Genomic DNA, 13913 nt, shown 5'->3' with positions numbered 1-13913 from the left:
CCTTCATCATAGAAAATGATGACTGCATTGTAATTTTGATCAGATCATGTTCTGTGCTTGGTGTTCAGTTCTAGACATTCCTCAGTCTCTTATTCAGCCAGGAAGGGATAAGCATGGAGGTGTTTCAGAAGTCAGGTTGCAAAAAGAAAATTGGACATATATAAAGTGAAGAGGAGAATACTATAAGGAGATATGGTCCCCAAATAGTTTTAAAGGCTGTCCTGTAGAAGGTGGACCAAAGGAGTAGAACAAAGGTAAGTTGTTGAAAGTTACAGGGGCTCAGAATTTGGATTAAAGAACTGCTAAAGTCACTTCTAACTCAAAGTTAATATCAAGACAAAATTATCCAATTAGCATTTCAGATAATTAAGTAATTCATGAATTACAACACACACACACACACACACACATACACAAAGTTTACAATGACATATGTGGACAATAGTAGCTGATCAATATGGAAAAATGGATTTTTGAACATAATGCATACATTTATCTAAATGTTGGCAAAAGTCAAATGGTCAAATTTTCTGGATGACTTAAAATTGTGAATAACAGAATTTTTTGTGTATTAGTATCTATTCAAGTATGTTAGATACTTGAATAACATATCATCAGGTAAGTTACATTACCCATGAGATCCTGGAAATTAAAAAAAAACCTGATAACAGAGAAATATTAGGTTTAACAGTTGAGGAACTAGTTTTCTGAATATAGAGCAAGAATCAGATAGATTTGGGTTCTAATCCTGGTTCAACCACATACAAGGTGGGTCAACTTGGACAAGCTGTTTAATCTCACTTTCTTAGACTGGCTATTATGTAAAATGGAATGTATTCACAGTGCCTAATTCCATAGGGCTGTTGGGAGTATTAAAAGAGAGAGAACATATACAACCCACAAATCATTTTGCCAAGATTTTGGCACATAGCTATTCACTCTTCAAGTGTTATGTGTGGAGACAGTAAAGATGGAAGGAAGAAAGAATTAAAGAGAAAATCTTGTTATCATTACAGGAATTAGCCAAGTTATACTTTTTGTCCCACAGAAACATTTAAACAAGAGAAGATAGACACACTGCTGAATGTTTCTGTAGTAAAATATGTGAAATACCACAGAGAGAAGAATAGTGTGCTTAGCAGACAAAAAAGAAAAAATGTAAATAGAACAGAAGCATTACATACCCCTAAAGATATTTCACTTCAGCAAAAAAATGTTAAAAAAAAGTAGAAACTACTGTAATTTTTGGTACCTGAGTTCAAGCAAAAATATTGCAAAGATAAACAAATGATATTAAAAATTCTTTCATCAGGTGAACTGGTGAGAGCATCTGGAGTTAGCTCAGAAACGAGAAACTTTAAGAACTATTTGGGAGCATTACATGCTCCCTAGAATATGGGTCACCATCTCTAATAAGAACACCTTCTTTGCATAGTAACCAACCTGCCAGAAGAGCTAAAGTCAATTTCTTTGGAATAATTTCATTTAGCTCAGGGAGATCAGACTTTTCCTACCACATGTTCAGATGAAATCATCAGTGTATGATATTTTCTTACCTGTATCAAAGATTTCATAAAACTGTTTTCTAAAGACTAGCAACTAGTTTGTGCTGCTCTAAATTTCTTCTTAATTGATATGAAAGGCAGAAATGTGTGTGTGTGTGTGTGTGTGTGTGTGTGTGTGTGTGTGTGTGTGTGTGTGATGGTCCTAATTTAGGATTAAAGGTTAGCACCTTTCTTGCAGTAAACCCTAAATAAATGCATGAACGGATGAGCGAGTGAACAAACGAGGGATAACGAAGACCACAGTTATCAATGAAAGGTCCAATCAGTTTGAGTTTGGGCTGCTTATATGACAAAGAATTGATACCTTTAGTTTTCTTTCCTCTGGTCTGGGAATAACAATTAGATAGATTTCCAGAATCTTAGAGTTTTGAGGATTTTCCATAACTGCCCTTGTTTAATAACTGAGTAATTCCTTTGGGTGAAGTAGCAGTTTTTCTTTTACTACTTTAAGACTTAGTGCTTTAAGTAAGCTGGTAAACTTCAAACCCTGGCACTCGGCAAGACAGGAGGGATCAGACCTGATTTGTGTGCACCACTGCAGTGAGTGTGATCTCAGCTTTTGAGCACTCCAACCAGGCAAGGAAACTGATGTGAAAAACTTTCTGGTTTCATTCTGAGGCTTTCTGCTTTCTGGGAGGTCAAAGCATCATTTGATGGAAGTTAAGTTTCCAGGGCAAACCTTTCCCAACAGCCTTCTGGGGTTTTTTCCTAGAGATTTTGTGACAACCCCTTTAAGACCATTCGATTTACCCTTACATTATATGGTCATTAGCTATCTTCAAACACATTTTAGCTTTATTCTATTGCAGAAAAAAGATAATGATGCTATATGTACATTTTCCATAAAAGCTCAGAGAAAGAATTTTGAATTTTTTCACTATAAAGCAATGACAAATGTTTAAGGAGACAGATATGTTTACTCTGATTTGAACATCGCACCATGTATCCACATATTGAAATAACACACGGTACCCCATAAATACCTATAATTTTATGTGTAAACAAAAAAAATTTTAAATTCTGAAGATTGCATCTCAGATCAACAACATCAAAATAAGTGTGAAGCCCGACAATAGTACTTTTTAACGTTCTCCAGGTTCTCAGTGTGTATATGGGATGGAGAACCACACTGAGCATCCCTTACTAAGAAGAGCAGAAACTCACCGGATTCTACAGATAAAATGATAAGAAAATGAAATTTCAGTAACACATTTAAGATAGTCTTCATCTTACTAGTGTAATTAATTTTAAAATAAAAGCTTTTGGAAAAAGTGTATTCACATTTTTTTCTTGTGTCTATTTAGGAAATTTTCTACAATTAACATGGAATTCTCATACAAATAATAAACTTTTGAAAAAAAATACAAAATGCCTGTCTTCCAAAAGGACTTGTCACAAATGAAAATTATGAATCAGCTCAAAGAAATATATGTATTCACCTATAAATAATTAGATAATAAAACAATCATGAATGCAAACTCAGAAGATGACATTTTAAACTTGGCTTATCTTATAGACATCCAAGGCATAAAACAAGCTAAAATCCTTGAGGGGGGAGATGTCATTTGTGACATTCACTAAATATGGTGTTTCCCATGGCCTAATTAGAAGCTATAAGCTAAGACCTTCTCATGTTGTACAATATGGTGCAAAGTCTTCAAAGGGTGCTTCACATTTTGTTCTGAAGATCATGAAGAATGAGTGTGAATACACATGCATGAATCCAATTACATACAAATAAGGTTTCAAGGGCACAAACAAAATTACTTACTTGTTAGGTTTTCTTTTTTATAATCTGAAGGGAAAGGATAAAAATTTGTTTTAAGTGAGCAGCCAGATATCTCATGTATTCTGTGAGAGAGTGCTAAGAAATGCAAGTTCTCTTACAGCTTTTTAATATATAACTGGAAAACATTATTTGCATTCAAATGTGAAAATTGCATCTTTGAAAATTAAACCAGCTGTTAGGAATAACAACATAGTTCCTTACAAATGAAGTTCATTAGAGCAACATGCAGCAATTCAGTTTTGTTTCGTGAGATCAGCGTTTTCAAACATGTGGCTTATTTTTGCATGCCTAAAAATCTGCTTCATTGGCTAAGAAAGAGGACTTTATTCCTTTTTTCCACTCTTCTGACAAAATATGTTTCTTAGCCATCTTTCTGCACATTCCAGACAAATGTTACTAGTTCTCATAAGATACCTTATAAAATAAAGATCTCAAGCAGCAGTTAAAAGTGCCCTTTAAATTGTTTTAGAACAAATGAAATGAAACTATGCTAACCTGTGCAATTAGGATAGCATTAGGATTCTGCTATTAGGTATGTAAGGAAGGCAAAACTCAAAAAACAATTAGAAATGCCTAGAAAGCCTAGAAATATTAGAAGCTTTCAGTTCACACCTTAGTTTACTCAAAACAGTGCATTTAATTGTAACTTCCAAAGTCTTGGTGGGGGAACTCTGTTACCTAAATACGGCAGTCTGGTACAGGCCATGGGGTCCCAGTGCATGCTGGGAAGCTTGCTGCAGTCTGGCATGGAGAGCAGATGCATCCCAGATCTGTAGAGTCCTCTGTGGGTCTTTTCTTCCATCACCAGCCATTCTTTTGCACAGAAGAGCTCCTTTACTGCCAAGCAGTACTCTCTAAAATATTGTATGGAGAACAAAACTTGATGAATCATGGCATGTTAAAGCCAATCTGTGTTGGAGCTGAGTCTGTATTTTCAAAACATCACCCTAATTCATCGCCTGTGCTTGCAAAAGCATTTGTGAAAGGAGTCTTTTACTTTAAATAATGTTAGACCTTATGAGATAGGTCTTATGCTGTGAGATTAAGCACTCTCTTGTTTTCTAAGTGTAATTAATGCTACTGGGGAAAGGAGCTGTCCAATGTAAAAGGTATTACAAGATTAGGAATCTCCAATATGTCTTCTCTCAACTTCATACTAAAATACCCATAAAGGGACAAAAGCAAGCTACATGAAGTTTAAAAATTCATGCATACTAAGAGCCATGAATCATTTCTGGATTTTTCTACATTCTCAGGGTTAACGGGCAGGGTTGGAGACACAGCCTTATTACTTTCTGCATGTTTTGTCTCTAAAACAGAGCAATGCCTCCTCCATGGAGTCTGTAGGAAGGAATGTGTTCCTCACCCAGCTCCCTTCTGGAGAAGCATTGTCCTGTCCCATGGCTGCTTCTGCTTCCATCTGAGAAAGCCTGGGTAGTGTCTATTTGAATATAAAGCTATTATGTTCATCTATAAGCCATGTAATGAGTGAAAAAAACTGAAGAAAGATTAGTTGGAATATTTGGATTTGGGGGATTAATAATAGTTTAAGCTTCGAAAGACAAGCTATGTAGGAAAAACTATGTAACTTGATATTAATATATTTGGGGTTAATAAGAGGAAATGAAAGATTATTAAGGAATATAGCAGGTATCCTTCCTCAATACCTGAGGAATTAAGAGAGGAGGGAGGTGTGCATGTGTGTGGCCACAATGATGTCTTTTTAACCATTCAGAGGCCACAATGATGTCTTTTTAACACTCGTGCGTATTCTCCTGCTTGCCCAAATTGTCAATACGGATGCGAATGAAGCATCCGTAGGATGAAAGGGCTGTGTATAGAAATGTAATGGAGTACAAGGGGAAACATGATCATAAAAATGAGATTTAGAGTAAAATAAATCAAACCCAAAAAAACCAAAGGCCAAATGTTTTCTCTGATATGTGGATGCTAACTCACAGTAAGATGTACTAGGAAAGAATAGTTACTTTAGATTAGGTAGAGAGAGTGAAGGGAAAGGAAGGGGTATGGGGGCAGGAAGGACAGTAGAGTGAAACAGACATTATAACTTCATGTACATGTATGACTGCATGACCAATGTGATCCTATAACATGTACAATCAGAAAAATGAGAGATTATACTCCATTTATGTATGATTTATCAAAATGAGTACATGCATTCTACTGTCATGTATAACTAATTAGAACAAAGAAAAAGTCTTTTGAAAAATGAGATTTAGAATTTGGGATGTATGCAAGAGAAGGGAACATAATGGGACTTTCTGGGCTTCTGAGAAGCCAAAAAATCTGGGGGAGTATTGCTTAACTTGCTACCTTTTACGCCTGAATCTCATTCCTAGCTTTCACAAGCACATCTTCTTGTGTTCAGACAGCAGTTGTGCAAAAGTCAACATGGCACATACAGAAAAACAAAACAACAACAACAACAACAAAAAAAAAAACACACAACTCTGCAGTCCACATTATGCATAGGAAGCAAGTTTCTGGGAAGAATAAGTTTTTAATTCTAAATGGAAGAGCATTACAATATTTTTTCTTTGCTTTGTTTTCATTGCCATGCTCTCTGTAACAATTTTGTCATAGGATGAAATGAAACATAGACTGAAAAGTAGGTTAATTTGAACAAGGTAGTAACTGGAGAAAATAAAGATCGCAAGGAAGTGAAACCAACACTAAAAGACTAAAATCTTCTTTGAAAATCAAAAAGAAATGACATTGCAAGAAAGGAACAAATGCTCAATTTGAACTGAATATTTAACTAAATGCAGAAAAGACCAACAGATGAATATTGTATATGAGATAACTGATTAGGAAGAAAGTAAGAGATTCCCAAATACAAAAAAAAAAAAAAAAAAAAAAATACTGTTTCCAATAAGAAAACCAGAGCACATAAAAAAGAGAAAATAATCAAAGGTGTACTATAAGAAAACTTGTGTGTGTGTTGCTGGGAATTGAATCCATGACTACACACGTGCTGGGCAAGTATTCTACCACTGTTCTACCATGTTGCTTCTATGTCTATGAAAGAAAATAATTTAAAAAGATCTATCCCCAAATGAATTTTACAAATATTTTGAATCTCATCTCAAAGATTAAAGAAATATTCTTCCTACCATTTGGTAAGACAAAAATGTTTATTAGAAAGGAAGAAAAGTGGGAAGCATAAATCAGCAAGATATAACAATCATAAACATCTATGCCCCAAACAGTGGCTCATCTATGTATGTCAAACAAATCCTTCTCAATTTCAGAAACCAAATAGACCACAACACAATAATACTAGGTGATTTTAACACGCCGCTCTCACCACTGGACAGATCTTCCAGACAAAAATTGAGCAAAGAAACCATAGATCTCAACAACACAATCAATAATTTAGACTTAACGGACATTTATAGAATATTCCATCCAACCAAGAGTGAATACACTTTCTTCTCAGCAGCACATGGATCCTTCTCTAAAATAGACCATATATTATGCCACAAAGCTAATGTTAGCAAATACAAGAAGATAGAGACACTAGCATGTATTCTATCAGATCATAATGGATTGAAGTTAGAAATAAATGAAAGAGTAAAACACAGAAACTATTCCAACATCTGGAGGTTAAACAATATGCTATTATATGATGAATGGATAACAGAAGATATTAAGAAGGAAATTAAAAAATTCTTAGAGGTAAATGAGAACAAAGAAACATCATATCAAAACCTCTGGGACACTATGAAAGCAGTACTTAGAGGGAAATTTATTTCATGGAGCGCATTTAATAAAAGAAGTAAAACTCAACAAATAAACAACCTAACACTACAGCTCAAAGCCTTAGAAAAAGAAGAACAGAACAGCACCAAAAGTAGTAGAAGACAGGAAATTGTTAAACTCAGAGCTGAAATCAATGAAATTGAAACAAAAGAAACAATACAAAAAATTGACAAAATAAATAGTTGGTTCTTCGAAAAAATAAACAAAATTGATAAACCTTTAGCCACACTAACAAAGAGAAGACGAGAGAAAACCCAAATCACTAAAATTCGGAATGAACAAGGAAATATCACTACAGACAGGATGGAAATACAAAACATAATTAGAAGCTATTTTGAAAATCTATACTCCAACAAAATAGAAAATTTCGAAGACATCAACAGGTTTCTAGAGACATATGAATTGCCTAAACTGAATGAGGAGGACATAAACAATTTAAATAGACCAATTTCAAGTACTGAAATAGAAGAAGTCATCAAAAGCCTACCAACAAAGAAAAGTCCGGGACCAGATGGGTTCTCAGCCGAGTTCTACAAAACCTTTAAGGAAGAGCTCATTCCAATACTTCTCAAAGTATTCCATAAAATAGAAGAGGAGGGAACCCTCCCAAACTCATTCTATGAAGCCAATATCACACTGATACCTAAACCAGACAGAGACTCATCAAGGAAAGAAAATTTCAGACCAATATCCTTAATGAACATCGACGCAAAAATTCTCAACAAAATTTTAGCAAATCGCATACAAAAACATATTAAAAAGATAGTGCACCATGATCAAGTGGGTTTCATCCCAGGGATGCAAGGTTGGTTCAACATCAGGAAATCAATAAACGTAATTCACCATATTAATAGACTTAAAGTCAAGAATCACATGATTATTTCAATAGACGCAGAAAAAGCATTTGATAAAATACAGCACCCCTTCATGCTCAAAACACTAGAACAAATAGGGATAGTGGGAACATTCCTTAATATTGTAAAGGCCATTTATGCTAAGCCCATGGCTAATATCATTCTAAATGGTGAAAAGCTGAAAGCATTCCCCCTAAAAACTGGAACAAGGCAGGGATGCCCTCTTTCACCACTTCTATTCAACATCGTTCTTGAGACTCTGGCCAGAGCAATTAGACAAACCAAAGAAATTAAAGGGATACGAATTGGAAAAGAAGAACTCAAACTATCCCTGTTCGCTGATGACATGATTATATATCTAGAGGAACCTGGAAATTCCACCAGAAAACTCTTAGAACTCATAAGTGATTTCAGTAAAGTAGCAGGTTACAAGATCAATGCCCATAAATCCAACGCATTTTTATACATAAGTGATGAATCTTCAGAAAGAGAAATTAGGAAAACTACCCCATTCACAATAGCCTCGAAAAAAATAAAATACTTGGGAATCAATCTCACAAAAGAGGTGAAAGACCTCTACAATGAGAACTATACAACACTAAAGAAAGAAATTAAAGAACACCTTAGAAGATGGAAAGATCTTCCATGTTCTTGGATAGGAAGAATTAATATTGTCAAAATGGCCATACTACCTAAAGTGCTATACAAATTCAATGCAATTCCAATTAAAATCCCAATGACGTACCTTACAGAAATAGAGCAGGCAATTATGAAATTCATCTGGAAGAATAAGAAACCCAGAATAGCTAAAGCAATCCTTAGCAGGAAGAGTGAAACAGGGGGTATTGCAATACCAGATCTTCAACTCTACTACAAAGCAATAGTAACAAAAACGGCATGGTATTGGTACCAAAATAGAAAGGTAGATCAATGGTACAGAATAGAGGACACGGACACAAACCCAAATAAATACAATTTTCTCATACTAGACAAAGGGGCCAAAAATATGCAATGGAGAAAAGATAGCCTCTTCAACAAATGGTGCTGGGAGAATTGGAAATCCATATGCAACAGAATGAAACTAAACCCATATCTCTCACCATGCACGAAACTAAACTCAAAATGGATTAAGGACCTCGGAATCAGACCAGAGACCCTGCAGATTATAGAAGAAAAAGTAGGTCCAAATCTTCATCTTGTTGGTCTAGGACCAGACTTCCTTAACAGGACTCCCATAGCACAAGAAATAAAAGCTAGAATCAACCACTGGGATAGATTCAAACTAAAAAGCTTTCTCTCAGCAAAGGAAACTATCAGCAATGCGAAGAAAGAGCCTACAGAGTGGGAGAATATCTTTGCCAATCATACTTCAGATAGAGCACTAATCTCCAGAATCTATAAAGAACTCAAAAAACTCTACTCCAAGAATTCAAACAGTCCAGTCAACAAATGGGCTAAGGAAATGAATAGACACTTCACAGAAGAAGATCTACAAGCAATCAACAAACATATGGAAAAATGTTCAACATCTCTAGTAATAAGAGAAATGCAAATCAAAACCACCCTAAGGTTCCATCTCACCCCAATTAGAATGGCGATTATCAAGAATACGAGCAACAACAGGTGTTGGCGAGGATGTGGGGAGAAAGGTACACTCATACACTGCTGGTGGGGCTGCAAATTAGTGCAGCCGCTATGGAAAGCAGTGTGGAGATTCCTTAGAAAACTTGGAATGGAACCACCATTTGACCCAGCTATCCCACTCCTTGGCCTATACCCAAAGGACTTAAAATCTGCATACTACAGAAATACAGCCACATCAATGTTCATAGCTGCTCAATTCACAATAGCCAGACTGTGGAACCAACCTAGATGCCCTTCAATTGATGAGTGGATAAAGAAACTGTGGTATATATATACTATGGAATATTACTCAGCCATAAAGAATGATAAAATTATGACATTTGCAGGCAAATGGATGAAATTGGAGAATATCATGCTAAGTGAGATAAGCCAATCTCAAAAAGCCAAAGGACGAATGATATCGCTAATAAGTGGAGGTTGACACATAATGGGGGGGAGGGAAGGCTTAGAGTTAGGGTTAGGGAGGGGGGCAAGTATAGAGGAAGGAACTACTGTATAGAGGGTAAAGAGGGGTGGGAGGGGTGGGGGGAAGGGAAAAAAATAACAGAATGAATCAAACAACATTGCTCTATGTAAATTTATGATTACACAAATGGTATGCCTTTACGCCATGTACAAACAGAGAAACAACATGTATCCCATTTGTTTACAATAAAAAAAAAAAAGAAAAAGAAAAAAAAAAAAAAAAAAAAAAAAAAAAAAAAAAAGGAAGAAAAGTAAGAATTGCCTCTGCTTCCCATTCATTGAAGCATGGTGGAAAAGTAATTGTTCAGAGTGCCTGGTATTTAGTGGAAATTGAATGCAATAGAAGTCTTACATACTCAAAAACATATATAAGATTACAGAAAAATAATTTATATGTATGCTGAAAAAGCACCTACTCAAATGAATGAGAGCTAAATGAACAAAGGATGAATTTAAGAGATGACTCAAAATTGAGAATTTAGCATATAGAAAGATTTTCCATGAAATGAATGATAATCGGCAACAAGGCTAAGTCATGTAGAGAGCTCCCCCAAGGGTTTGTTTACATTTGATTATGAAATTAAATGTAAAAGCTAAAAATAATGTTCCAGAAATTGAGCATATGTCAATAAAAATATAATTGAATAATACTAATTTGGCTTATGATTTCAGATAAAATTTCAAAGAACAAGCATGGAGGATTCAGCACAATTATTCTAAATTAATTAGGTGTACCCAGAGCAGCCTGTTTCTAAAATGGCGACTTTCTGATTATTCTCTGCACTCAAGATCTCCCTCACCCTAGAGCTCATTATTTCTTCTTTCCTGTGCCATAAAACACTTTCAAAGGTTGTATATAAATTATTTATTATGTTTGTTAATATATCCCAAATGCCTAGACCAGCTCTTGGAGCCTAATAGGAGATCAACAAATATTTTTTGTAGATGCAATTCCTTGTCATTCTTGAGTAGAAGGACACACTATGAAATGACTGTTTAAAATTATAAAACCACGAGTAACTCTATGCTCCTAAAAATCTCATAAATAACTGGAAGTAGAATGCAAAAGGATTGAAGACCTTTGAACCACTAAAAGATAAAAATGAATACAACATTTACAAAAGACCTAACAAACAAGCAAGAAAGCATAAAATTAGAACATCTGAAAATCAAGCTTGTTGGTTATTAACAATAAGTTCAATTTTAGTTCAGTTTTTATTGGTGCAAAAAAACAGAAGTTATCAGAATCTCAAGGAAACATCTTTAGAAAAATTATTAATGTGTAAAAGTTTTATGTATGGTTCTTGAACTATTGGATCAAATTGATAAAACTCAGAGTAGAAAATATTGAATATTTTAATTAAAGATGATACTAATATTTACATAATATATATTAATTTTATCCTTAAAAAGAGTCCTTTTAATGCATAATTTTTATAATTATTGATTATATATCAGAGGAAAAAAATTTCATAATGTAAAAAAATAGCCAGGTCTGGTGGCACACACATGTAATCCCAGTGATTTAGGAGACTAAGGCAGGAGGATTACAAGTTTGAGGTCAGCCTCAGCAACTTTGCAAGACACTCCCTCAAAATAAAAACTAAAACAGGCTGGGAATATAGCTCAGTGGTAAAACACCCCTGGGTTTGATCCCCAGAATCAATCAATCAATCAATAGACGTGAAAAATATTAGACTCTATTTTCTCACTCTAATGTGAATAAATGTCTGCATATGAGGATTTGAAAAAATGAAAATAATTTTCCAATAATAATACTTATCTAAATAACAATTAGAATGAGGGAGACAATTGTACACTGCAATTGACATAGACTTAGGAGACAATTAACTATGCTATGCTAGTAAAATTCTAGTAGAATTCAGATCTCAACAAAAGGAATTTTTTTCCTTAAAAAAATATCAATTACTTTGAATCTTAACATCTGTGGCTTCATGCATATAAACCAATCTAGGATATAAATGTTGGAAGTTTTCTCAATAAATATTTTTTGTGCTAACATATAAAGACAAAATTCAATTTTAATTCTGGTTAAAATTTCCTAAATTTTAATTAAGAAAGGAGAGTCTAATTAAGAAAGAGGTATATCATTATCTACAGACCACATTATTTGTGACAGAGGAACCACAAGACTATCAACCAAAAAATCTAATAGAATTCTGTGAAGTGGTTGATACCATAAAATAAACACAGTGGCTTTATTGTATACTAACAAAAGTACCTTAAATAAAGAGGAAAAGTTACCCAGTTTGTTGATAAGGATTTATGATTCATGAGTGACAAGTCTTGATTCCTCTCAATAATTAGGAGATATAATGTCAAAAAATTGGAATGAACTAAGAACTGCAGAATGTACTCTGACCTTGTGCCGAAAGCTGGCATCTGGCTTGTATTAATGGGCAAGTAATCCTGAGTGGCCTGACACTTCTGTAATAACTTTCCTTTTATGCTGCAGTTGTTCAAATGAACTGTGTTAGAGTTCTTAGGCAGTGTCAGGAAGACCCTACTTATTCCCTCACCTTACTGCTCCCACATCCACCACCCAAGTAAGTAAAAGCAGTGATAAAAAGAAGCAAACTACTGCTACACACAACAACATGGATGAATATCAAAAACATGACACTTTGGAGCAAAAGCAGCCAGATATGAAATGGTATATGAGTGTAAAATTCAGGAACAAGCAAAGCTAATCAATGGTCAGAAAAATCAGAATGGCAGATGCCTTGGGGGATAGTGGGAAATTGATTAAAATGAGCATGAATGCGTTTTATGGGGGGATAAAATATTCTGTCTTTCCTGGACCAGAGGCTTTATAGTTGTATAACTTTGTCTAGACTGAACTTGATACTTAAACGAGGTACAGTTTGCTGCATATAAATTACACTTTAACCAGCTAAATATCTCAATAAAAGAATATGCCATTCAAAACATCTCATTGAAAATGACAAAACTCCTCTAAAATGTCAAGGAAATTAATAACATTTTTATTACAATAAGGAATGGAGGTAACCATATCACTGTTTTGTTGACATTCTAGTCTAGGGTCACAATTATGTTGTAATTAGTACTCAGGTTACAGTACCTGAAATCATAAACCACACCTCACCATAAATTTAATAAGAAAAGGCAACACATGAAGGAAATCACCAAACTTTACTAACAGGCTAAAACATGATCTTATTAAAAGGAATGATGTAGCATGCTTTTGAGTGGGAATACACAATAAATACATTGATTCTCTCAAATTTAATTCTATAAACTTTCTGTCATCCTAATCAAATTTCAAATGGAACTTACTTGTTGACTTTGTCAGCACCTTTCAAAATTTCCTATTAAAAAATAATTGCATAATAAATAATTTTTAAAAAGATAAAAACCATTGCTAATGGTATCGTGAAAAAAATATAATTTTGATGTTTGTCACTAGTTTGAATCTGTGTAAGGTAAGGCAAACTGGAAGTTTCATAAAATAAGGTTCACTTTTAGATATGATTTTCATTTGATGCAATGACAAAACTTGGGAAAGTGTGATGGGGTGAGCAGACTTCTATGTCAAATAGATGCTAAGATAAATGCAAGTACCTCATACTAGACAAAGGTGCCAAAAAAATTCACTGGAGAAAAGACAGCTAATTTAATGAATGGTACTGGGAAAAATGGAAAGCCACATGTAACAAAACTGAATTTAAATCCTTATCTCTCACCCTGCGTGAAATTCAACTCACTGTGGATCAAAGACTTAGGCACTATAACAGAGACCCTGCAAAGAAGAAAAAGTAGGCCCAAATCTTC

At 34.4% G+C, this 13913-nt stretch overlaps 1 protein-coding gene across 4 annotated transcripts in view; it reads right to left on the bottom strand.

The window, feature by feature from the left end:
* Nucleotides 1-13913, bottom strand: part of MUSK (muscle associated receptor tyrosine kinase) — a 111694-nt gene that overhangs the window by 13669 nt on the left and 84112 nt on the right. For 2 of the 4 annotated variants that reach the window (XM_079112629.1, XM_079112628.1), the window contains 2 exons: nucleotides 4033-4208; nucleotides 3337-3360 (listed from right to left, as the gene is read on the bottom strand). In XM_079112629.1, the coding sequence (XP_078968755.1) occupies nucleotides 3337-3360; nucleotides 4033-4208 (200 nt within the window). The remainder of the gene's footprint in view (nucleotides 1-3336; nucleotides 3361-4032; nucleotides 4209-13913) is intronic. The other 2 variants (XM_079112630.1, XM_079112627.1) reach the window with 1 other exon arrangement.

The sequence above is a fragment of the Sciurus vulgaris genome, assembly GCF_902686455.1.
Source record: "Sciurus vulgaris genome assembly, chromosome: 15".
In the NCBI taxonomy this organism is placed as follows: Eukaryota; Metazoa; Chordata; class Mammalia; order Rodentia; family Sciuridae; genus Sciurus; species Sciurus vulgaris.
This window is presented reverse-complemented; position numbering and strand designations above follow the sequence as displayed.